The following is a 22,003-nucleotide window of genomic DNA, read 5'->3' on the forward strand; positions in this document are numbered from 1 at the left end:
GCGGAAGCTACAGTTCGTGTAGTTAAAAATGGACCGTTGGTTAAAAAGTGGTTCATCTCATTAAGAACTGAAAATTAAAACTAACTGTATACTGATGGAGTACTCTGTTGTAACTGTAAAAAACGTATAAATATAAAATATAAAAAGACTCTTAATTTGGCTCTCACTTTTTAATTTTAGGATTAGGAATTAATGGGGGTCCTTGTCACAATAGCGGCTCGATGAGGGGTCCTCGAGAAAATTTTGTTGGGAACCCCTGCCCTATTTGCCTAGTGGGTTAAAGCTCCCAAGGCAAACTGCAATATACAAAGGGAGGCATCCAAGTAACACGTCGTGTCAGTGCAAGGATTTACGCTTGCACGGCAGAACCTCCCCTCCTCTCCTCCCAACATGTGACCCTTGAATCTGTTCTAGAGGCAGATTTGTGGAAGGTATGGGGCACAAAGGGAGGAGAGGGGAGAGTTCTATTGTGCAAGCCTAAATCCATGCACAGAGGGGACTCTTTGGTTGGATATACTGCCCACGCAGTGCAAAACCTCTAACTTTTATAACAAAAGTAATAGCTCCCAGCTAAGTGTTGGAGGGTTCTTAGGTTCCCCTGCTATTTTCATAACACACGGGGTCACTCCTGTCATTAGGCAGAGTGAGGCAACTGCCTCAGGTGTAAAAAAGCTGGGGGGTGGGCAGCAGCAGTGAGGTGCTGGAGATGTGCATGCCATGCAGCCTGCCTTGCTGAAACATGTCCTAGAGTCATTTTCAGACTATTGCTTGCCAGGTTGGAGGATTTGGAGTGTGTGTGTGTGTGTGTGTGTGTGTGTGTGTGTGTGTGTGTGTGAGTGTGTGAAATTTACATTCACTGCTTCATCCATACCCAGCTTTGCACACCGCTAGCATGCCCTCCCAGAAGGGAATGTGGCCCTCTAGCTGAAAAGTGTTCCTCACCCCTCCTGTCGGGCAAATGTGTCTGAAGAGAGACGAGAAATTCCCACATGGACCACTCTAGGCTCTGTTTCAAAACCAGGGGTTTCTGACTTCAGTGACTCCTCATGATTAGTCCAAATTGTATTGGCACTTTATACATTGGACTGACTTCGTACCCTGTATATGTTGTGGACTACAACTCATCCCTGTCATCCCTGACCATTGGGGCTGATAGGAGTTTGACTCCAACAACACCTGGAGGGCATCATATCTGATCAGATATCATCTACTCTGACTGGCTCTACATCTCTAAGGTCTCAGACAAATGTATCCCATCTCTGCTGTCCAAGATCCTTAAGATGATAGAGATTGAGCTTTCTGCATGCTAATGTGTTTGCTCTTTCGCTGAGCTGGGACCCACACAACCTAGGAAGGTGCTGTTCATTAAGTCACACCAGAAGTCTATCTAAGCTACTACTATCTGCTCTGATGAACAGGACTTCTCCAAGCAGAGATTTTACCCTATTAGTGGTGCTCTCAGGGAAGGACTTTGGGGCAAATCCAAATAAAGCAGGGGGGGGTAGCCAAATTTTGAAGTAAGTTTCCATCTCAAGGCAGAAGCGGGGCCATGCTTTACCTAGTTCAACCTTTGCCAACCTGGTGCCCTCCAGATGTTTTGGATTGCAACTCCCATCAGTCCCAGCCAGCACTGCTTGAAATTCAGCAGTGAGTGGAGCCTGTTTGATCTCAGCTGGAAGGGAGTTCCACAGAACTGAGCCGTGTTACTGAATGTACAACTCATGGTGAATATAACCCATGCATCTACATCTCACTAACTGAGAGTCCTGCAAATCAGGCAAGGATATAAGAAATCATGAGGTATCCCGGACCTAAGTTGTTATGGGCCTTGCAAAATTAATAATAGCATATGGGCAGCTAGTGCAAGATTTTAAGGACTGGAGTTATGTACTGGAGGCAGAGGCGGTTTTAGGGTAGCAGAACTGGTTCGGCCGCACTGGGCACCACATTGCCGGGGGCACCACAGCAATGCCATGGAATGGAGCGAGAGAGGCAAGGTGCACTGAATTTTAGCATCACATGGGACACTGCTGAAATTTGGGAGTCTGCCACTTCTGGTGGTGCTCTATCCCGTCCCCCGTCCCCCAACAGTCTAGCCACAGCATTTTTCACTAGCTGACTTTCTAGGCCAGGCCCAAGGGTAGAATAGTAAAGGGTGACCTAACTGTAAAACTGCATCCCACCTGAGAACCTGAAATTCAATTGGAAATGCCAGAAATTGAACTTGGGACCTTCTACTTGCAAAGCAGGTGCTCTGCCAGTGGACCACACCAACTCCACATTGTCGGTATTTATGCTCAACAAAGGTACCCTCCTAGCCTTGTGTTCTGTTCTCTGCCTCCTTTTGCCCTTTGCTTTTTTTTTTTGCCAAGACTCCAGACTCAAACACTAATATTGACTAGCCTTCTGGGTCAAAAACAGTAATGTCAGGTCTTGCTACTGACAATCAAGCTGCAACGCACGCACGCACGCAAATACCAGAGGGGGAACAAAACCTGACTTGTGGAATTTTCTCCCACGTACAGTGACTCCTGTAGCATATGTCTGACCAGGTGTTGTTGTGTTAATGCTGCATCTCTACTGCCGGTGTTAATACAATACACACCACACAGTGCTATGCCTACGTAATAGATAACACTTCCACTCTGTGCCAGGTGTAGCTGTAGTCATGCCAATATCAGCAGGGACACCATAGAGATTCCAGGCTCAGCTGAGGTCATCAGGAAGAATCAGCTGTTCTGTATGTTTGGAGGACTTCTGGAAGCCCTTCCAAACATACAGAACAGCTGATTCTTCCTGATGACCTCAGCTGTATGTTTGGAGGCCCTATGACAGGCATCCCCAAACTGCGGCCCTCCAGATGTTTTGGCCTACAACTCCCATGATCTCTAGCTAACAGGACCAGTGGTCAGGGATGATGAGAAATGTAGGCCAAAACATCTGGAGGGCCGAAGTTTGGGGATGCCTGCCCTATGACCTAACGGTCAGTGGTACCTTTACCTTTTTGAGCCACCTGAGGCAGAGTTTCAGGGTCAGCCCTACCAATAGGCAGAGGAAGCAAGTGTGGGACTAGGACATAAAGCTAAACTGTGCGTAATCAAAAAAGAAAGCAAAAGCTTTTGATCTCTTCCCTGTGACCACATCAGAGGAGGAGAGAGGAGGAAGTAGCTAGGTGTGATGTTTGAATGCAGCCAATACTGCTACTCCAATCTGTTATCTTTGTTTACACACACACACACACACACACACACACACACACACACACACACACACACCCTCTATAAACAGATAACAGGTTTCGGGATTGCTACCTTCCCCAATCTCCAGTGTCCTCTAGAAACCATCTTCTAACAATGTCCTCCCATCAAGACCCATTCCTTCACCATCTTTGGCCATTACAAAACACTGACCAAGCACTGATGTACTGTGCTCAGGCTTTGCTTTTCAGAGGAGCCCATAGCGAGAACCTCGCAACCCTGTTAGAGGACAGTTTAAGTTTGTGTAGTGCATCTTTAACCAGAACACCCTTCCTGCTTTTAAATGAGTATAAGACAAGCAGAGTACACTGCAGAGGAAATGAGAACATTATACAGCAGGTTCATTAAAATAAATCAACCAATCCTCCAACCATGTATAACAGTGGGGAATCGGGAGTGGCTCAGATACAGACCCTTGGTACGTGAGACTAAAGCGCTACAAGCACATGGACACCTTCATTTTAACCGGTGAAATACTGGAGGGTGTGGAATAGCACCCACAGTGGCCAAAGTGGAAGATAAATCGAGAACCTACATCTAAGTCTAATTGACTCCCTCATCAAACCAACCCATGCAGAGGGTGGCTTGTCTTGCTTACATGAATAAGCTGGAGTTAACCAATGCCTGCCTTCTGCTTCCTCATCCCCGCTAGATTAACCACACAAGTGATCCCATACAGTCAGGGATCACACCATGAATGGTCCCTGCTTGGATGGGCCAGTGTGGTGTGGCTTCATGTTGATAACACTGAGGGGGGAGGGAAACGTAAAAGAATAGGAGAACTCCCCCCCCCCAAAGTCACAAAAATATGACTGGGAAAAGGTGATAACTCTCAGCAATGCCACTAGGGTGGGGGACCTTTGTACTCTTGTCTCAGCTCTAACTAACCTTCAGTGATATGAAGGTCCTGGAGATGCCCAGGGGGAAAAGGATAGCGAATGGAAACTTTTCACTTTCCATTCCATTCACTTCCTCTTTTCCTAAATTATTTTACTTTTTTGCTTTTTGATGGTGAAGGCAGCTCTGGAGTGGCCTGATCAACCCCCTTATTAAGATTTAATGTCTGAGCCAGAAGGTGTTTCCTCATTGCAATAATGTGACCTTTAAGTGCCCAGGTTAATGCTAGAGTATTATTTGCAAACGGGGAACATGAACTGCCTCATTTAAGTACAGCTTTCTGGGGATCCAATTTTTCACCAATGCATTCATTCCTAATGCTCATAAAATAAAATAAAAAAAGAAGGAGAGAGGGAGAGAGAAGGAGACAGGGGCAACGAGGAAGAGAAGGAGATCATGGGTGAGAGAGAGAGAAAGGACAATACTTGCATTGTGATTTATTGTCGGGAAGATTGTCTGCAATGGTAGAGCACTCTTTCTTAATCAAAGCTTTATTAAATTCTGGTAATAAAAGGCTAAGTGTTTTTAGATGGGGAAGAGGCATAATAGGCTATTGCATTCTCTTCACGAACATTCATCCTGAGTGTGCGTGGGCTAATATAAGAGGCCTTTCCATCTGACAAATACTCTAAAGGGTAGATATGAACTGTTGCACATCAGTGCTACCAAAACCGTTAGCATTCGGTCATGATGTTCAAGTTCCTCTACCCCTCGCACCCCCTTGGCCATTTCAGATTGGATCAGAAACGAAGAGGTATCCCCCCCCCCAAAAAAAAGAATATCAGGAAATGCACCGATCCAGATTAACACACCCAAGTCCCATTGGAACTGGTGGGACATAAGGCAAGGAACCCATGCAGTAGATGGAGCAAGATCCAATTGCAGTTAGAGCCAACTAATTCTAGTTTTGTTCCCAGTCTCCTCCCTGCTGAGTTCTACAAAGGCAACACACAGACTAAGCTGGATGAAGCTGGCAACCAGAGACATCCTGTGGACTAGCTGTAAGCAAGAAAGCAAGGCGGGGTGGGCTGATTGAGGTTCTCCTAATGGACCAGCCTTCACTGCCAGGTCCTCAAATCCCTCCCACGCTGCAATGGGTCCTTGAACTCTCTTAAGGTGCTGCCCTCCCACCCACGTCCGATAGTTAAGTCTTTATTAACAAAGAAACACTCACAGCAGCTTTCGCAGTGCTCCAGATACACAGACACTTCTGGACTCTAGGCAGCTGTCCCCGAATTTGTGCCCTGAAAAGCAGTTGCAGCAACAGGGGCACCACACACACACACACACACACACACACACACACACACACACACACACACAGCTTATGTATCTGATCTGACGGGGGTACACACATGTAACCTGAGGCTCTGCCTACATGGAAGCAATCACTGCACTTCCCTCTTCAACCCCTTCTAGGAGACGGGGGGGTGGGGGTGTCAGGCAGCCTGAACACTCTTCCTCCTCTGCTACATCTGGCATCCCTCCCTCCCTCTCGGTCTGCTCTGTCCCCCATCCTCCTCCTGCTGCCCTGGTTCCTGCCACACAGCAGCTCACCGGGGTCTCTCAGGCAAGGGTCTTCCCCAGCCCTGCCTGGAGATGCCAGAAACCGAATCTGGGACCCTCTGCATGCAAGGCATCTGCTCTAACCCCAAGCCAAGGGCCCTCCCCTATGGTCACTGCCAGTCAGAGTAGACATCGCTGGGATAACAATGGCATGTCTCAGGAGAAGGCAGCTTCACAAACATCAGAGCAGTTAAGATATTAATCTTGCCATTTTAGAAACGGCACCCAGGGGGGCATTTTCCCTCTTACTGCTTTTGTAAGTTATGCATTTCGAGGCACAGTAAATAAGGTAGGACATGACCTAAATATCACATGCAGCCTCCTCTCTTTTCGCAGTATTAGTCCTCTGTGCCCTGTTTGCCGTTTCAGACAAGCAGTACTGATTAGGATGAAGGAGGAAAGAGGATATATCTTTGGGGAAACGGGAACATTTCTACCTACATAGACAGTGCAGGAAAGGGGAGGGGTGGAATTCAGTGAGGAGGTGGAAAAGCTTACTTGATTTCAACAAAGCTGCCAGAGCTTCAACTGCTGCCCTAGGGAAAGAAAAGAAAAAGAAGGGAAATATCATCTTCTTCCATAATTTCTGTAACCTTTGGCTTCATAATCTCTCCCGCGGTTCCCCCAGCTACTGCAAACTGAGCAGAAGAGCTCTGTGGAAAAACCATCACACTTCCATCATCTTGCACCAGCTTGCAAGGCCTCATCCTTTGCGTTTGGCTCAGTTCTACAATTAGCCTTCTAGCCTTGCATTAGCGTTACACTGATCTGTAGTGACCAGTCAGTACAAACAGTTACCCAGTGAGTCATGAGGAATTAGGCAGCATGCTTTTCTTGACACGACTCCTCCAGATCTCGATCTCTTTTGCTGTCTAGGAAGCTCCCAGAGACCAAGTCAGACCATTGGGTCCATCTGGCTCAGTGCCAGATACATAGGCCAGCCGTTGCTCTCCAGGATTCTGTGCAGGAATCTCTCCTAGCCGTACAACGAAATGGCAGGGGTTCAACCTAAGACCTTCTGCATGCAAAACAGATGCTCTGCCACTGAGCCATGCCCCTTCCCCCAATCTCTCAGTGCTGGGAGAAACTGGCTCTGGATTCTAGCCAGGAACTTGTCACAACTGGTTTTCCAAACCAGTTGCACATCTACACTGCAAACATAAATATAGTTCTAGATATATGTGTCAGGGACTGGGCAGAGGAGGAGTGGTGGAGACCACCTCCCCAGCCTGACCCTTCCAGAGAATAAGAAGACAGTTCAGAATTACAACAGGGGTTTGAGGGAGATAACAGCTCAGAGGCAGATTGGGGGGGGGAGCTGGGAAATAATGGGAGAGGAGGAAGAAGAAGCACCAGAGGGCGACAACTGATGGACACAGTGTCTTTAGAAAGCATTCCCCCTCTCCCAGGCATTGAAAGTAGGAGAGCAAAGAACTCAGAGGCAGAGGGAACTTCTCAGCACCCGTAGTGATGACGCATGAAGGGAGAGAGGGAGGGGGGGAGACTCACTCGGGGCAATGCCAAGACGATGCATTATTCCAAGACGATGCATTTCCAAGCCTCTCTCTTTGAATATTGAATAAAAAGCAGTTGGTAAGGACTTTTCCTTGTCTTATCCATTCCTGGCAACCTGCTGTGGGGGTTGGATACTCTGCCGCCTGACAATATGTATGTATCTTGTATATCTTGATTTTTACCTTTTTGTTCTATTACTGTTCTTATATTTGGGTTTTAATGTTTCTTTTTTTATTTCTGTTATCTTTGGGATAAAAATGTCTCAAGTAAATATAATAAACACATTAGCGTAATAACTATTATTAATATTGTAAAATATCATTAATGGTACTGGAAGCTGCTGGGTGGCCCATCAGGATCAAGGCAGCTGTCACTGTGCTTTTTAAGCTGGGTTCACACAGCATTAGCCACAATCCATCTGCATCCTATAAGTATGTAAGTCAGTAAGTAAGTTCCTAGCCTAGCATGCTAACCATTTAACCACACAGCTCCACCATATACATAACATCTATTCCCCCATTGAACTTCAAAGATGGAGGACTGGTACTTCCAGGTCAGACATCATGCGGAAAAGTGCCGAAATGCCATTGTTGGGGCAGCTAGCAAAGCAGCTGAAAAGACAACAAGTTTCCGGAGCATAATGTCGCTGCTCTGTTTTCCTGCTTCTGGGAAGTTCTATGTGTCCACAGCATGCCACATACTGGCATCTTCATCTTCAAAGCCCCACATGCCCGCTGTGTTGTTTCACCAAAATCACTATATAAACAAAGCCTCCGATAAATCGCATTAGCTTTCTCACCAAGCCAATTATCAAGCTGCAGTCGGAAATAAATATTTTATTGCCATTCAGCTGCCATTTATCGCGTATTCCGCTCGGCAGCCAAGCCGAGGCGAGATTGTGGGGCAGAGAAGCCCACCAGCGCCCGCTGTTCCAAGGCTGGCCTTCTTCCTTGTTTGCAATGCGATCCCACCCCCTTCTCTGCAAAATGAATCAACTGGAGTCCAGCAAAAGCTTTGCAAACAAGCAACAAATCACCATGTAAAAGCCAGCTGGGCTGATGCTTCAGCGCACTGATTGAAAACTAGGGCAGTGATCAGAGCCACAGAACAGGAAGAAGAAGGGGAAAAAATTATAATGGCCAGGTGGTTACCGAGTGGTGGCCAGTGAGACACCAGCCAGTTTTGTATATCAGAATGCCACCTGATGGAATGGAAATGAGCAGACTGTGCCAGGAACACGGCAGTATTTCTTTGTTACATCTCCTTCTGTGTGCACCTGTGTATCTGTGCACAAATCAGAAGTGATGCATAAATGACAACGGGATTTTAACAAGGAAGATGGGGAACATCTGCCCTGTGCCGAATCAGACCCATGGTCCATCTAGCTCGGCATTGTCTACACAGACTGGAAGCGTCTCCCTCTGCTGAAAACCATACATCCTGCAGAAAGTCTAATTCATGTTAGGAAGCTGCCTTTCACCCTCTGGCCTAACAGTACTGTCTACTCTGACTGACAGTGGCCCTCCAGGGTTTCACGGGAGTCTTTCCGAGCCCTCCTTAGACATCTTGAGGATGGCACCTGGGACCTTCTGCATGCAAAGCAGATGCTTTGCCACAGAGCTTAAACCCTTTACGCTAAGAAGCTGCCAGGAAGTCAGACCCTTGGTCCACGTAGCTCAGTATTGATGACACTTACTGGAGGTGGCTCTCCAGGGCTCCAGGCAAGGGTTTCTCCCTGATGAGAGATGCTGGAGGTTGGGATCTTCTGCTTGGAAAGTAGATGCTCTGCCACTGAGCTAAGTATGAGACTTCCCAGGATGTAAGAAGGGATGGCTCTTCTCATTCTCCCTTCTCTCCCCCACCACACCCACACAAGGATTATGATTGTGATAATCATAGGTATGGCCAGTGAAATTCTCAAAGGGAATGCTAACAGGTGAGTCTGGTTGGCCACTGTGGGAACAGGGTGCTGGTTTTGATGGGTCATTGACCTCATCCAACAGCCAGGATCTTCTTATGTTCTCTGCCACCAGAATCGAGACCCGCAGAGGGGCTGTGGTCCTCTAGTGCCTGAGATGAAAGGTCAGTTTCAGAAGAGCAGGTGTATCCTGCCCATTTAAAAAAAAATCCCATCAATGGGTTGAGGCTGAGTTCATCCCAGGAACATGTGAGCACAGGAAGCTCACATGAGACCATTGGTCCACCTAGCTCAGTTTTGTCTACACTGACTGGCAGTGGAAAAATTCTGCACCCCTGCTTGGGTTCCAAGGCTCCACTCCTTGGTCTCCAGGCTCTGGATCTGACCCTCTAGCAACACTAACACAGGAAAGACCAGTCCTTATTTAGCCCCTGCATTTCATGTATGTCACAGCCTTGTTGGGTTGCCAGACTTCCATGTAACATAACCTGAAGTCTCCAGGTTTGCCCCAGATGGCAGGTTGTGGGTTTGAATCTCCAGTTGAGAGATGATGATGATGGTGGTGATGATGATATGATTTTTAAAAATTATTAAGTATGCAGCTTGCAAGCTATAGCCCAGCAGGAACACTTAAACCTATCTGGACAGAATCAAGTAGGCTAGATTAAATGTTCCCTGCCCAGGCTCCTGAAGCAGGTGAGAAGAAATGGTCCCCTCACTTCAGCTGGACCTGAGAACATCCTCTGTAACTAAGCTTTCTATCTTGCTTTCCAGTGAGTGATGTGAAGTCTGGGACGCTCCTGACCGTGCAACAGGAGTGATGCAGTAGAACAGTACAGAGAAAGTGAAAAGGCTCTGAAGCTGTGAGCATATGCTGCAGCAGAACTCTTGACATTGTGCCCAGTGGAAAACCTGATAATTGCCTCAAGAAAAGATGGGAAATACACAGACAAAGCTCCATTCCAAAAACCCACAGACCCTCGCCAAGGAGATTCTGATGAATCCCTGTAAAAGAGAGCCAAGTTTCACTCCACCAAACTCTTTTAAATCTACCTCAAAGAGAGGGTTGGAGGGAAAGAAGATAGATGATAGATGATAGATTAGATCAGGCTTTCTCAACCTCGGCCCTCCAGATGTTTTGAAACTACAATTCCCATCATCCCAGATCACTGGACCTGCTAGCTAGGGATCATGGGAGTTGTAGGCCAAAAACATCTGGAGGACCGAGGTTGAGGAAGCCTGGATTAGATAGATAGATAGATGATAGAGATAGATAGATAGATGATAGATAGATAGATAGATAGATATAGATAGATAGATAGATAGATAGATAGATGATCCAGGGGAAACTATGTAAAAACAATGTTGTTAGGATGGAGCAGTCTATTTCTAGACCATAATTCCATTCATAAATCCTGTCTATCCCGTGTCTGCATTAATCTGTGGGTTGTTGTTGTTTTTTTAAAAAAATAACTATGTATGACATTTTATACTTATATACGGTACATATTTTATCAGAAAATGCCATTTCATGCATATCTTATTTCAATGTGCATAATGTGCATATTTCTAAGCATATTTTACTCCAAAATATACCACTTTGTTTTCCATATATCGATATGCCTTTGAGCTGAGGATTGCAAAATCTGGAGAATTCATGCTATGGTCCATTTATTAGTCCAAGAGGTGGAGATCTGGTCAGTTCACCGAAAGATGCTAACCAAACAAAATTCTCCTCCATCTCTAGAACTTCAGTGTTAAAAAAGGAGGCTTGCAGAGCTTCTAAGAGGTAAATTAGTCAAGTAGAACTTTAACTGATAGAACTTTAACTGGTTTAATCACTGAGAGCATTCATTTTATTGATGGGGATGCAAAGCAAAGGCAAACATCACTTGCTTATTAGGGGGAGGAGTTGCCAGTTCTCTTGTGTGCTGCTATAATACTGAACACAAAAGGAAATCTTAACCATCGCTGTTAGCTTTTTCAATTTCTTATGAGATAAGTTGCTATTTAACTTGCACATTATGGAGAATGGGCTCCTAGATGGCTGCGGCAGAAGGCAGTTCAGACTGCAAGCACAAAGGACCATATTTTTCAGAGCTTCTCCACTTAAATGCCTTCCTGTGTGTACTTAAACAGCACATCTGAGTGAAAAGTTTGCAGTAATTTCCACCAGGATGTGCCACTTCACCACATACAAACGGCATTTTAATGTGGGTTCTCCCCCCCCCCCGCATTCCTCTTATGAATTCCTTCCCGTGAAACATCCCAAAGCGATTGAGAACTGAAGTCAATTTCAGATCCAGTGCCGATACAGATTGAGATAAGATTCACCACTGTAAAGGCTTGTGGGGAAGGGGAGGGCTTCAATAGACATTGCAAAGACAATAGAGGTGGCGTCAGTCTGATAAGTAAGGGAGAGCATTTTGAAGGGTAAGTTCCAAGTCACATGGTATGGAATGGGCCTCCTGATGAGATGGTATGCAGCTGCAGGAGGCTCCCTTCTGCAGAACTCAAGTGATTGGTTGGGTCTCTGAGACAATCTTCTGCAGTTAGAGCACCCACACCCCCGACTACAGACCTACACCCTCAGGGGGAGTACAACCCTGACCAAAGCACACAATTGACAAATTATCTGGACTGAGGGTCGAGGGAGCACCTAGTTGGGCAAGTCATTGCTAGCACCTTGTTCACATCATCAGGCCACATCATTGAAACTGATCATGTGATGTCACAGGAAATGCTGGAAATACAGTGGTACCTTGGAAGCCGAACGCCTTGGCTCCTGAACAAATCAGCTCCTGAACAATCAAAACCCAGAAGTGTGTGTTCCGGTTTTCGAACGATTTTCAGAAGCCAAATGTCCAGTGTGGCTTCCACGGCTTCCGATTGGCTGCAGGACACTCCTGCGGCCAATCAGAATCCATGCTTTGGTTTTCGAATGGTTCCAGGAGTTGAATGCACTCCCAGAACGCATTCTGTTCAAGAACCAAGGTACAATGGTATTGTATATTATATATATATATATATATATATATATATATATATATATATATATATATATAACCCACACTCCGGGTTACGCATACCACACGTCAGCAGCAGAAATATGAAGTTACACAGTTCAGAAATAAGCATGAATAAGTTAAGACTTAAAAACCCAAGGAACCTACATGGGAATATCGGAAACTGCATTATACCAAGTCAGACCATTAATCCAGTATTGTCTATTATAATAATTGACAGTGGCTCTACAGCAAAACTTTCCTATCTCCACCTGCAGATGCTGCAGATTGAACCTGAGGCTTTCTGCATGTAAAGGAGATGCTCTACCACTGAGCTATGGCTCCTCCCATGTGTCCACATGGTCTCTCTTCGCTTTTCAGTCCTCATTTATAAGTAGCAGTTAAACCCCAGTTTCCCAATTTGGATGTCATAATAAACTGTTGTTTTACAAGCCTGGACAAAAGGACCAAAGCTAGGCATGTGGAAAGGGGGATGGGTGGAGGAGGAGGGAGCAAAGAGACACCCAGCTCATTCATGGGCTTGTGGTTGGACCATCCCAATACCTCAGAGACAGCTTGGGTGCCATGCAGATATGGGTTTTTTAAAAAAAAACCAGGTCCGTGGCTGTATAATGAAATTTGTATTTGTTGCATTTGTATTTCAAATTATTTGTTGCATTTGATTTTCAAATCGTTTGGTTAGGAGCCAGATGACTACACTGCTGCAAATTATTTAGCAGCTTGACAGTGCTGTTTAAAATGCATAATCGTATGAGATGCTTTATAATCAAAAAGCCTTAGAGCTAGAGAAAGGGACAAAACCTATAGCGATCTGGCTGCTGAGCCAACCGCTCCAAACAACAAAGGCCTCTGAAGCGCCTTCAAAAACCAGCAGGTTGGACAGGGAACAAGCAAACAGATTGAAAAATGCCTCTTGAACATTCAATGTGTGCAAACTATGGACATAAGCAAGGAGGAAACTCTTCATTGTTCTCTGTGCCAAATGAAAATGAGATTATCTAACAAGACTGGACAAGCACAAAGATACGGTAATAAAGGAAAACAATCTTTTATCTTGATGCGGCCAAACCCAGGGGCCCATCAAACTTCACAAAATCCCTCTGCAGAAACACACTTTTGTGTAGAAATTAAGCAGGTATGAGGCCGCATATTGATGGTTTCATGCAGGCAGGTTTCACCACAGCTAGCTACAAGGGAAAATGTAGGGGTGCACAAACACTGCGTGATGTTCATGCTGAGTTCAGCATGAAACTGTGTCCCGTGTGGAATTTTGCAAGATTTCTAACAGCCCCTTAGATTTGGGATGCACAATACAAAAAGAAACAAAGGATGAGATTATGACTCCACCACCCTGGGGCCCTCCAGCTGACTGGGGCCAATGGGGGTTTTGTAGTCCAAAAAATAAAATTGCTTGCCCTACCCCAATTAATTCTCCTTTTGCTTGCAGTGGAAGAAAGTAACTTAACTTGGGGAGGCAGACTGAGAGTAGCCAGGCAATCTGCCTCTGCAGCTACTAGTGTGAGTGGACAGTGGAAGGCATAAGAGCCATAGCACAGGGACAGAAGAATCGTTTTGCATGTAAAAAGTCCCAGGTTCAACCCCTAGCATCTCCAGGTAGGTCTGGGAAATACTCCTGCAAATAATACCGATGGGATCCCCAACCCTTAAGCACTGGACCACTACAGTTAAGTGTGAGTGAAGGCAAAGCTTTTGTGTTAGGTGAGCATTTGGTGTTAATGGACCGTGAGGAAGTGCACCACAAAACTGTGAGTGATTCTGGCTGTTCCCTGGGAATCATCATCTCCCCCTTTGTTCCTCTGCATTGTGCTGCATCCCAGCTGCGCCTCAAGCCCTGGGTTTCTCAAACTTGGGTCTCCAGCTGTTTTTGAACTACGGTTCCCATCTTCCTTGACCACTGGTCCTGCTAGCTAGGGGTGATGGGAGTTGTAGTCCAAAAAGAGCTGGAGGCCCAAGTTTGGGAAACCATGCTCTAGCTTGATTGGGCAGTCAAGAAAATCAACAGTTTAAAATATACACTGTAAAAAAAAATTGCAGATTAGAATACATGTCAGCTTTATATGTCAGGGTAGGCTTATCTAAACAGAAAGGTTTTTAGAAGGTGCTAGAAAGAATACAATGGGCAGGGAGTTCCAGAGTTTAGGAGCTGCCACACTATGAGACTGATTCGTTACAAATGCTGAAGAATAGCTACACATTATGGTCTGCACATTCATCCTAGAGGTGCAGATTGAGTCAATCCAGACTGGAATTGGCAAAGATCGAACTCCTCCCCTTCCCACCCTCCGCCCTAACCTACTATATGCAGGTCACTGAACCCTTCGCCTCCCATAAGCCTCCGCATCTCCCAACCGCTGCATGTTATAAGGCACCCTGGAGATAAAAGATGCTACCATCAAAAGAGAACTCAATACAGAGTGTTCTCAGACTGTAACGATGTATGGGAGATAAGAAGAGTGCTCATTTTTAGAATTATCTGCAAGGAGATAAAACGCAGCAAAACTAATTTGAAAACGCCGAATGATTGGGGAGGGCTGGGGTGGAACAAACTAAAAAAATGTAAAGACCAACTTACAGCAAGATAAGGGGGAAATTGCAGGATATATTCATCCCAACCCTGGCCATGGAGATGAAATGCATGTCAGTGGAGAGGATCTGCTAGAAGAGAGCAATGGGAAACATGATATCATACAATGAGCCCACTGGTTCAGGCCAAAGTTCCATCTTGTCAAGCATCCTGTTTTCACAGTGACCAAGGAGGTGCCAATTGGACAGGGCCAATGCACCCATGAGGCAAGGTGAGGCAACCGCCTCAGGCGGCAAGGTCTGCCAGGGGTAGCAGATTGTGATGTCAACCTTCCTTCATTCCTTCCCTTGTTCCTGGTATAGATTTTCCCTGATGTCCTTCTTCCCTGGTGGGGAGGGGGAATGCCATTTTGGTGGGTCATTTGTGGGGGGGGGGCAAATACAGGGATGGGAATCCTGTGGCCCTCCAGATGTGGCTGGACTCCAACTCCAATCATCCACGGGCCGAGTTGATGGGAGCTGGGGTCCAAAAACTACATTTGCAGGGCTGTGGGGACCCACCCCTCACTTAACAATTCTATAAATAAATAAATAAATAAATAAATAAATAAATAAATAAATGCTTCCACCCATTTTTTTTGGGGGGGGGGTTACATTCTGTGCCAAAAAGTCTTACAGTTGCTTCCATTCAAGCTGGCATCTTTGAGTGCTGCTTCTCCTCGGTGCTGTGCAAAAATTGCCTCACTGATTTATTGAAAGGTTTTTTTCCTTACATTTTTTCCACCTCAATCTTGGGACACTTGAGAATTTCTTTAGAATTTCAGCGAGTGCAGGGTTCAGCTCATCATTACAATGTGTGTGAGTGGCGTGTGCAAGCATGTGTGTTTCTTTCCACTGAATGTTTCTCAAGCTCTCTGCAGCCTCCCTAGCTGGCTGTGCTTCCTGATCTGAAAAAGCCCCATGGAAGGAGCTGCCTCGTGATGTCTTCCCCTGGGATATCACTGAAGGTACCCAGGAAGGTTGCAGAGTGCAGAACCCTGGTGAGATGATCTATGGAATGAAAGAACAGACACTCACAAATACCGTCCGTCCCCCCACTGCAGGACAAAGCCCCTGTACGGTACTCCACCCATAAGAATTTCACCCAATTTCTCTATCCCCTTCGATTTATATTTGAAGTGCCATTTTCTGTTCTCATAAGTGTTGAAGAATGGCCAGGAGAAATGGCAGGATAAATTTTTGGCACAGCACTAAGCAAGATTTCAGCTCCTCCTTGGATTAAGTCCAGGGGCAACTCAGCCCCAGGCTTTGTTTATCGATTTCTGCCTTGGTGCTGTCACTGTTGATAACAGCCAGGGAGGTATGAGTGATGTGAAGAGTACTGACAAGTTTATCATGGCATGAGCCTGCATATTGTCTCCATCGCCAGTCTGCCATGCTGTACCAAACTCATCATACTTGGCTTTGCGGGGAAGAGGCCTGCAAATGATAGGGTAAATTTAGGAAGGACATTTCCTTGGGGCTGCAAAACCAGGCAAGGATCTGGCAAGTCACAATAAATGCTTAACATATTTTTACTGGATTTTCAGACTCTCAATACTGCTCAAGCAAGACTTTTTGGGAAGGGTTGCCCAGTGTAAGTCCAGTTTAATCCTAAAGTGGGAGAGTGGCTTGTCAATTGTTAGCACCTACAGTAAAAACATAATAAGAGACCTAACTGGATTAGGCTATTGGCCCACCTAGTTCAGCATCCTGTTCTCACAGTGGCCACCCACATACTATGGGGAGCCTGCTAGCAGGACCCGAGCACAAGAGCACTCTAACCTCCTGTGGTTTCCAGCAACTGGCATTCAGAGCATAGCCATCATGGCTAGTGGCCATTGGTTGCCATATTCATGAATTTTCCCAGTCCATCTAAAGCCATCTAAATTGGTGACCATTCCTGTCTCCTATGGGAGTGAGTGCCATTGCTGAAGTATCTGCTGAGTTTATCTATGCACCTGGGTAGAAGACAAATGGGTTACCTGTTCACAATCTCCTCCTTTAGGGTGAGATGTATTTCTATTTAAAACGTAGACATTATTTCCAAATTGGCATCTATACATATGAATTAGCGCCTGCAAATCTGTGTCCTCCTTGTTACTGATAAGGTGTTTTCTCTGCTTTTGGCGATGCACCACCCAAGCCGACAGAAGTTGCAATGGCAGCAGCTACACAAAACCTTTCACGACATAGAATAGCCCAAGGTGCCAAAAACCTTGATTAAAATTATAACGTGTGTGTGTGTGTGTGTGTGTGTGTGAGAGAGAGAGAGAGAGAGAGAGAGAGAGAGAGAGAGAGAGAGAGAGAGAGAGAGAGAGAGAGAGAGAATCTATGGTGAATACAGTCAAATGTGCACAGAGCTGCTAACAGCTAAAGGAAAAACATCCTCTTCTGACACTTCTCAGGAACTGTTTATCATCATGCAGTTCAAGAGCCCTCGTGGGATTCTTTCCCTTTTTGTCTCAGGGACACATGAGGAAACAGCCAGGCAGGAGGGTGAACTGGAACATCTGCTGTCGTTGTCTCTGCAATGATGGTAATTCCAGAGAGCTTGGATAGAGATTCCCTCTGTACAATCAGGATGCCTGAGCAGCGCCAAAATCCATTTTATGACCTGGGCCAGGGGTTGACAATGCAGCACCCATGAGTGCAATGGCACCCCTGAGGTGCACACAAAGCCAATCTTAGATACCTTGCCTCCACACACAGCCCCCATTGGTCATAAGGGGGAGGTGAAGGTGGAGGAAAAAGTCAGGATCGATAAAAGGAAGTACGTCTTCACAAAGCACAGAATTAAACGTAGTTAAGCCATTCACTTCCAAATACCAACATCCTCCTTCAGATGGCGCCAGAGTTGTTGTCACACCATCCCCTTGGCACCTGCCATCTGGTGCAAAGTCCTTTTGCAACTGCCTCTCCCCACCTCGCTGGCTCATCGTCTATTTTCAAAACCTCATCCGAAAGCATCTATTTCCCTCCTGTGACTTTGCCTTTTAATTTTCCAATCTCTCTCCGCTTCTGCCGTTTCGCTCTTCCAGTGCCAATAACATATAATTCGGCACTGTAACTATATTTACTCCGAGAAGCATTTCTGACATAGCGTTGCTATGAAATCAGACTTTATTGCTTATTACAGCTCAGGCAGGTTGTTCTGGGAAGGAAATGATATAGACCGTAAAAACAGATATGCAGGGAGAAGTGTGTAAATGAAGATGCCTTGACTTCAGAGCTCATTTGTTCTATTAAAATGGCCCATTGCATAGAACTCAAATGCAGTGTTTTATTTACTTATCCTACTGATGTCACCTCCCTCTGTGCCATGCAATCTGAAATATGAAGTGAGCTTAATAACTACCTAGTGTAGCAGTGAGGACAAGTTCCCTTCTTCTACAGCACTATAGAAGCAGCACTACCATCTTTAATGCCAGCATGTGTGCTAAGTACTGGACAAAACACAGAAGAAAGAAAAAAATAGCCCCTGCCTAGTCTAAAAGATGGGTCCATGCATTCAGCTAGGCAAGATCTAAGCACATGTGAGCACAAGGAACCCTGCTGGATCAGGCCAGTGGCCCATCTAATTCAGCATCCTGTTCTCACAGTGGCAAGCCAGTTGGGAAGCAGGCAAGCAGAAAGTGGGTGCAGCAACAATTCTCCCCACTTGTGATTTCCCAAAACTGCTCTTCCAAGGCACAATGCCTCTGACAGTGGAGGGAAAGTGATAACTGCTGGTAGCTCTATTCTACACGAGTTTGTCCAACCCTCTGTTGAAGTCATTCAGGTTGGTGGCCACCAGTACTTCTTGTGGCAGTGAATTCCATAGTTTATTTATCTGCAAAGTTATGAAGTCCTTCCTTTTGTCTGCCCTAAATCTTCCGCCATTCAGCTTCACTGTTTGAACCTGGGCTTTAGACTAATGAGAGAGAGGGAAAACGTATCTCTTTCCACACCAGGCATAAACTTGTACACCTTCATTCATGTCCCTCCTCGCTCCCCTTTTCTCTCAGCTTTAAAGCTGCAAATGTTTTAACCGGTACTATTTTTCTAGAAAAAGAGGTGCGAACACCTCCCTTGTTGTCTTATAATGGCAATGGTGCCCATCTAAGAGATGCCGGAACAGAGTTGTGGCTGAAAAAAAGCCCTGGTTGTAAGCTTTCCTTATATGCATAGTAGATGGGAAGCTGCTGTGTCGCTCTGCCCTCCATGTATACAAAGCAACATGCAATTCTACTGTGACATGCATTCAGCTACAGGCTGCTGTGCCCCAATTAGTGGGGAGGTTCTCCCTTGACACGCCTTCCTTCTAAAGAAAGTGCTTTCCTTTTCCTTTCCTCTTTTTTCCCCTTTATTTCTTTGCTTAGCAGGATGTTCTGTTCTAAATCCCAGATGCAGATCTGAAAGGGAAACTCACAAATCTGCCTGTGTCCTAGCCAAAAGTACGTATTTTTGGAGTTCTCCTCTGGGAACTCCAAGAGGGGATCAAGTGAACTGTACAGTAACTTCCAAATAAGTGGGCATTAACTAACAGCGAATTCTTGACTGCATTCCAATAGAATTGTATGTTCCTGTCCAAGTAAACACCCAAGCAGCTCACCACAATTAATGAGAAATCAGCAACTAACAAGGGGAATTAGGGCTGATTTGCTTCCCGCTTCACCTCCAAAACTGCTGCCAGATAAACATATGTATAAAGCTGTCCGAAGACTATTCCTCAAAATGTACCGATCCTTGGCAGCCACACTTGTACGTTGCCAAGGAACTAATCAGTGTGTCGGTGCACCGAGTTCATTTCTCATGCTCAAAATATTGGCTGGCAGAGACTGGGGGAAGAAGGGGCACTCTTGGGCTTCCAACTTCTGCTCAAACATTGGGAGGAAGAGGCTAGTTCAACCAATGGCAGAATTTCACAGCTTGAGCAAACAGTGTGGCCTTCCGGTAGCAACCAGTAATAATAATAATAATAATAATAATAATAATAATAATAATAATAATAATAATTTATTTATACCCCGCCCTCCCCAGTGAGAGCCGGGCTCAGAGCGGCTGACATCAACAAGATCACAACAAAATGCAAAAGAAGGAAAAACAATTGATTAAAATGCGGATTAAAATACAATCCAGATTTAATTAAAATGCAGCCTCATTTTAAAATGGCCCAAATCAAATCCATAAGGGAGGAAAAACATAGTGGTCAGACTGAGTCCAGCCCAAAGGCCAGGCGGAACAGCTCCGTCTTGCAGGCCCTGCGGAAATATGTCAAATCCTGCAGGGCCCTGGTCTCCTCTGAGAGAGCGTTCCACCAAGTCGAGGCCAATACTGAAAAGGCCCTGGCCCTAGTAGGGTGGTGGTGTCAACCAGACCTCTTGTCACCAGCTTCTCTGCACTTTCTGAGGCGGGAGGGACAACACAGGCATGGTGCAAATGCGTTGGGTTGACTCCACACGCTGTGTGTTTGTCCCATGCTGCCCCCATCACAGTCTTGACCCTGTCCCTTTCGGGAAGCTGCAGTGCCACCAATGGTGAGTAAGCACCTCCATGCCGACCACTACTGATGACTTCAAAACCCACCATTAGTTTACTCCTCCCTGTCTTTGGCCTTGTTTGAGAAGCCTGCTGGATCAGGCTAGTGGCCCATCTAGTCCAGCTTCCTGTTCTCACAGTGGCTGACCAGATGCTTGTTGGAAACCGACAAGGAAGACCTGAGCACAAGAGCACCTTGCCTACCTAGCAACTGGTGTTCAGTGCCATACTGACAGTGGAGGTGGAACATGGCTGTTGTGGCTAATAGTCAAGGCTGGCCTTCTCCTCCATACATCCTTCTTTGCCTGTTACCTTTGTTCCTCCAGCTTCAGCTATCTGAAGGTCCCCTGCTCTCTTCTGTAATGCCTCTAACCTTTCTATTTTGCCTCTGGGGATGCTAAAGGAATTTGATCTTCATGACTTCATATACAAAATTATCAGATCCACATCTCTCAGTCTAATGTGTACATGAGAGCTTAAGCTATCTATTGGATTTTATGCTTCTCTGCCACGGGTATCTCCTTTCAGTGTTTTTCAGTTCTTTTGCTATTATTTTCCGAGCTGTTTTTTCTGTTTTCCTGAGTTCTTTTTATTACATTGTGTGCATCTCCTTGAGACATATGTGTGGAAGATGACAAATAAACAATAATTTAAACATGTCCAATATGCCTTTTAAATGCATGCGTTTGGAGAAAATATGCATTTAAAAGCACATGTTGAGATAGAGAGAGAAATACAGTATACAATTAAAGGTAAAGGTAAAGGGACCCCTGACCATTAGGTCCAGTCGTGAATGACTCTGGGGTTGCGGCGCTCATCTCGCGTTATTGGCCGAGGGAGCCGACGTACAGCTTCCAGATCATGTGGCCAGCATGACTAAGCCGCTTCTGGCGAACCAGAACAGCACACAGAAACGCTGTTTACTTTCCCATAGTAGCGGTACCTATTTATCTACTTGCACTTTGACATGCTTTTGAACTGCTAGGTTGGCAGGAGCTGGGACCAAGCAACGGGAGCTCACCCCGTCACAGGGATTTGAACCACCGACCTTCTGATCGGCAAGCCCTAGGCTCTGTGGTTTAACCTACAGCGTCACCCGTGTCCCATGCATACAGTATACTGCGTCCCAGTATACAGTTAAATAGATCTTAAATGTTATTTTGTGAGGAATCTTCTTTTTTCAAATTGCAGATTAATGTAAAACAGAATGGAATCCTGGGTTTAAAATGTGGAAGAATCATAGAGATATATCCATTCCTAACTGGCACCTTCTGAGAACAAAAATCTTTCCCAGAACATCCATGTGATCTTCTATGACTATGGTATGTGATGCCACCTAGCTCTGTTCCTTTAGACGTCAGCTCAAAAACATAATTTTTCCTTTGGCTTAAACTCTTAATCTTTATTCCCATGTGAAATGAACACTAAATGCTCATATAGCTGCCGCTGATCATGTTCATTTCTAGTTACCCTCCTTCCTTTCCCACCCCTTAATCAATCAGAAGTTACTGCTGCCCATGTCAAAACTAGATGGAAAACTCCTTGAATCAAGGATTGGCTGTTGGCTTCGATAAACACCATAAACAGAGGGTGGTGAACCTCTAGTTCAGGGACTGAACAAGTCTGGTCCTGAGGACTCTATTCACTAGCCCTGCTTTGAGTGTTTTGGCCTGCTGCCTGGAACATGTCTTGAACCCTGATAATGCTTCTTGCTCACCTGG

The 22,003-nt window shown here is 45.6% G+C and overlaps 1 protein-coding gene across 1 annotated transcript in view; it reads right to left on the reverse strand.

Moving 5' to 3' along the window:
• Positions 1-22,003, reverse strand: part of AGBL1 (AGBL carboxypeptidase 1) — a 403,281-nt gene that overhangs the window by 344,352 nt on the left and 36,926 nt on the right. Inside the window, exon 6 of the mRNA XM_088656701.1 lies at positions 6,219-6,256. Coding sequence (XP_088512827.1) covers positions 6,219-6,256 — 38 coding nt within the window. The remainder of the gene's footprint in view (positions 1-6,218; positions 6,257-22,003) is intronic.

The sequence above is a fragment of the Zootoca vivipara genome, chromosome 13 (genome assembly GCF_965207765.1).
Source record: "Zootoca vivipara chromosome 13, rZooViv2.hap1.1, whole genome shotgun sequence".
NCBI lineage: Eukaryota > Metazoa > Chordata > Lepidosauria > Squamata > Lacertidae > Zootoca > Zootoca vivipara.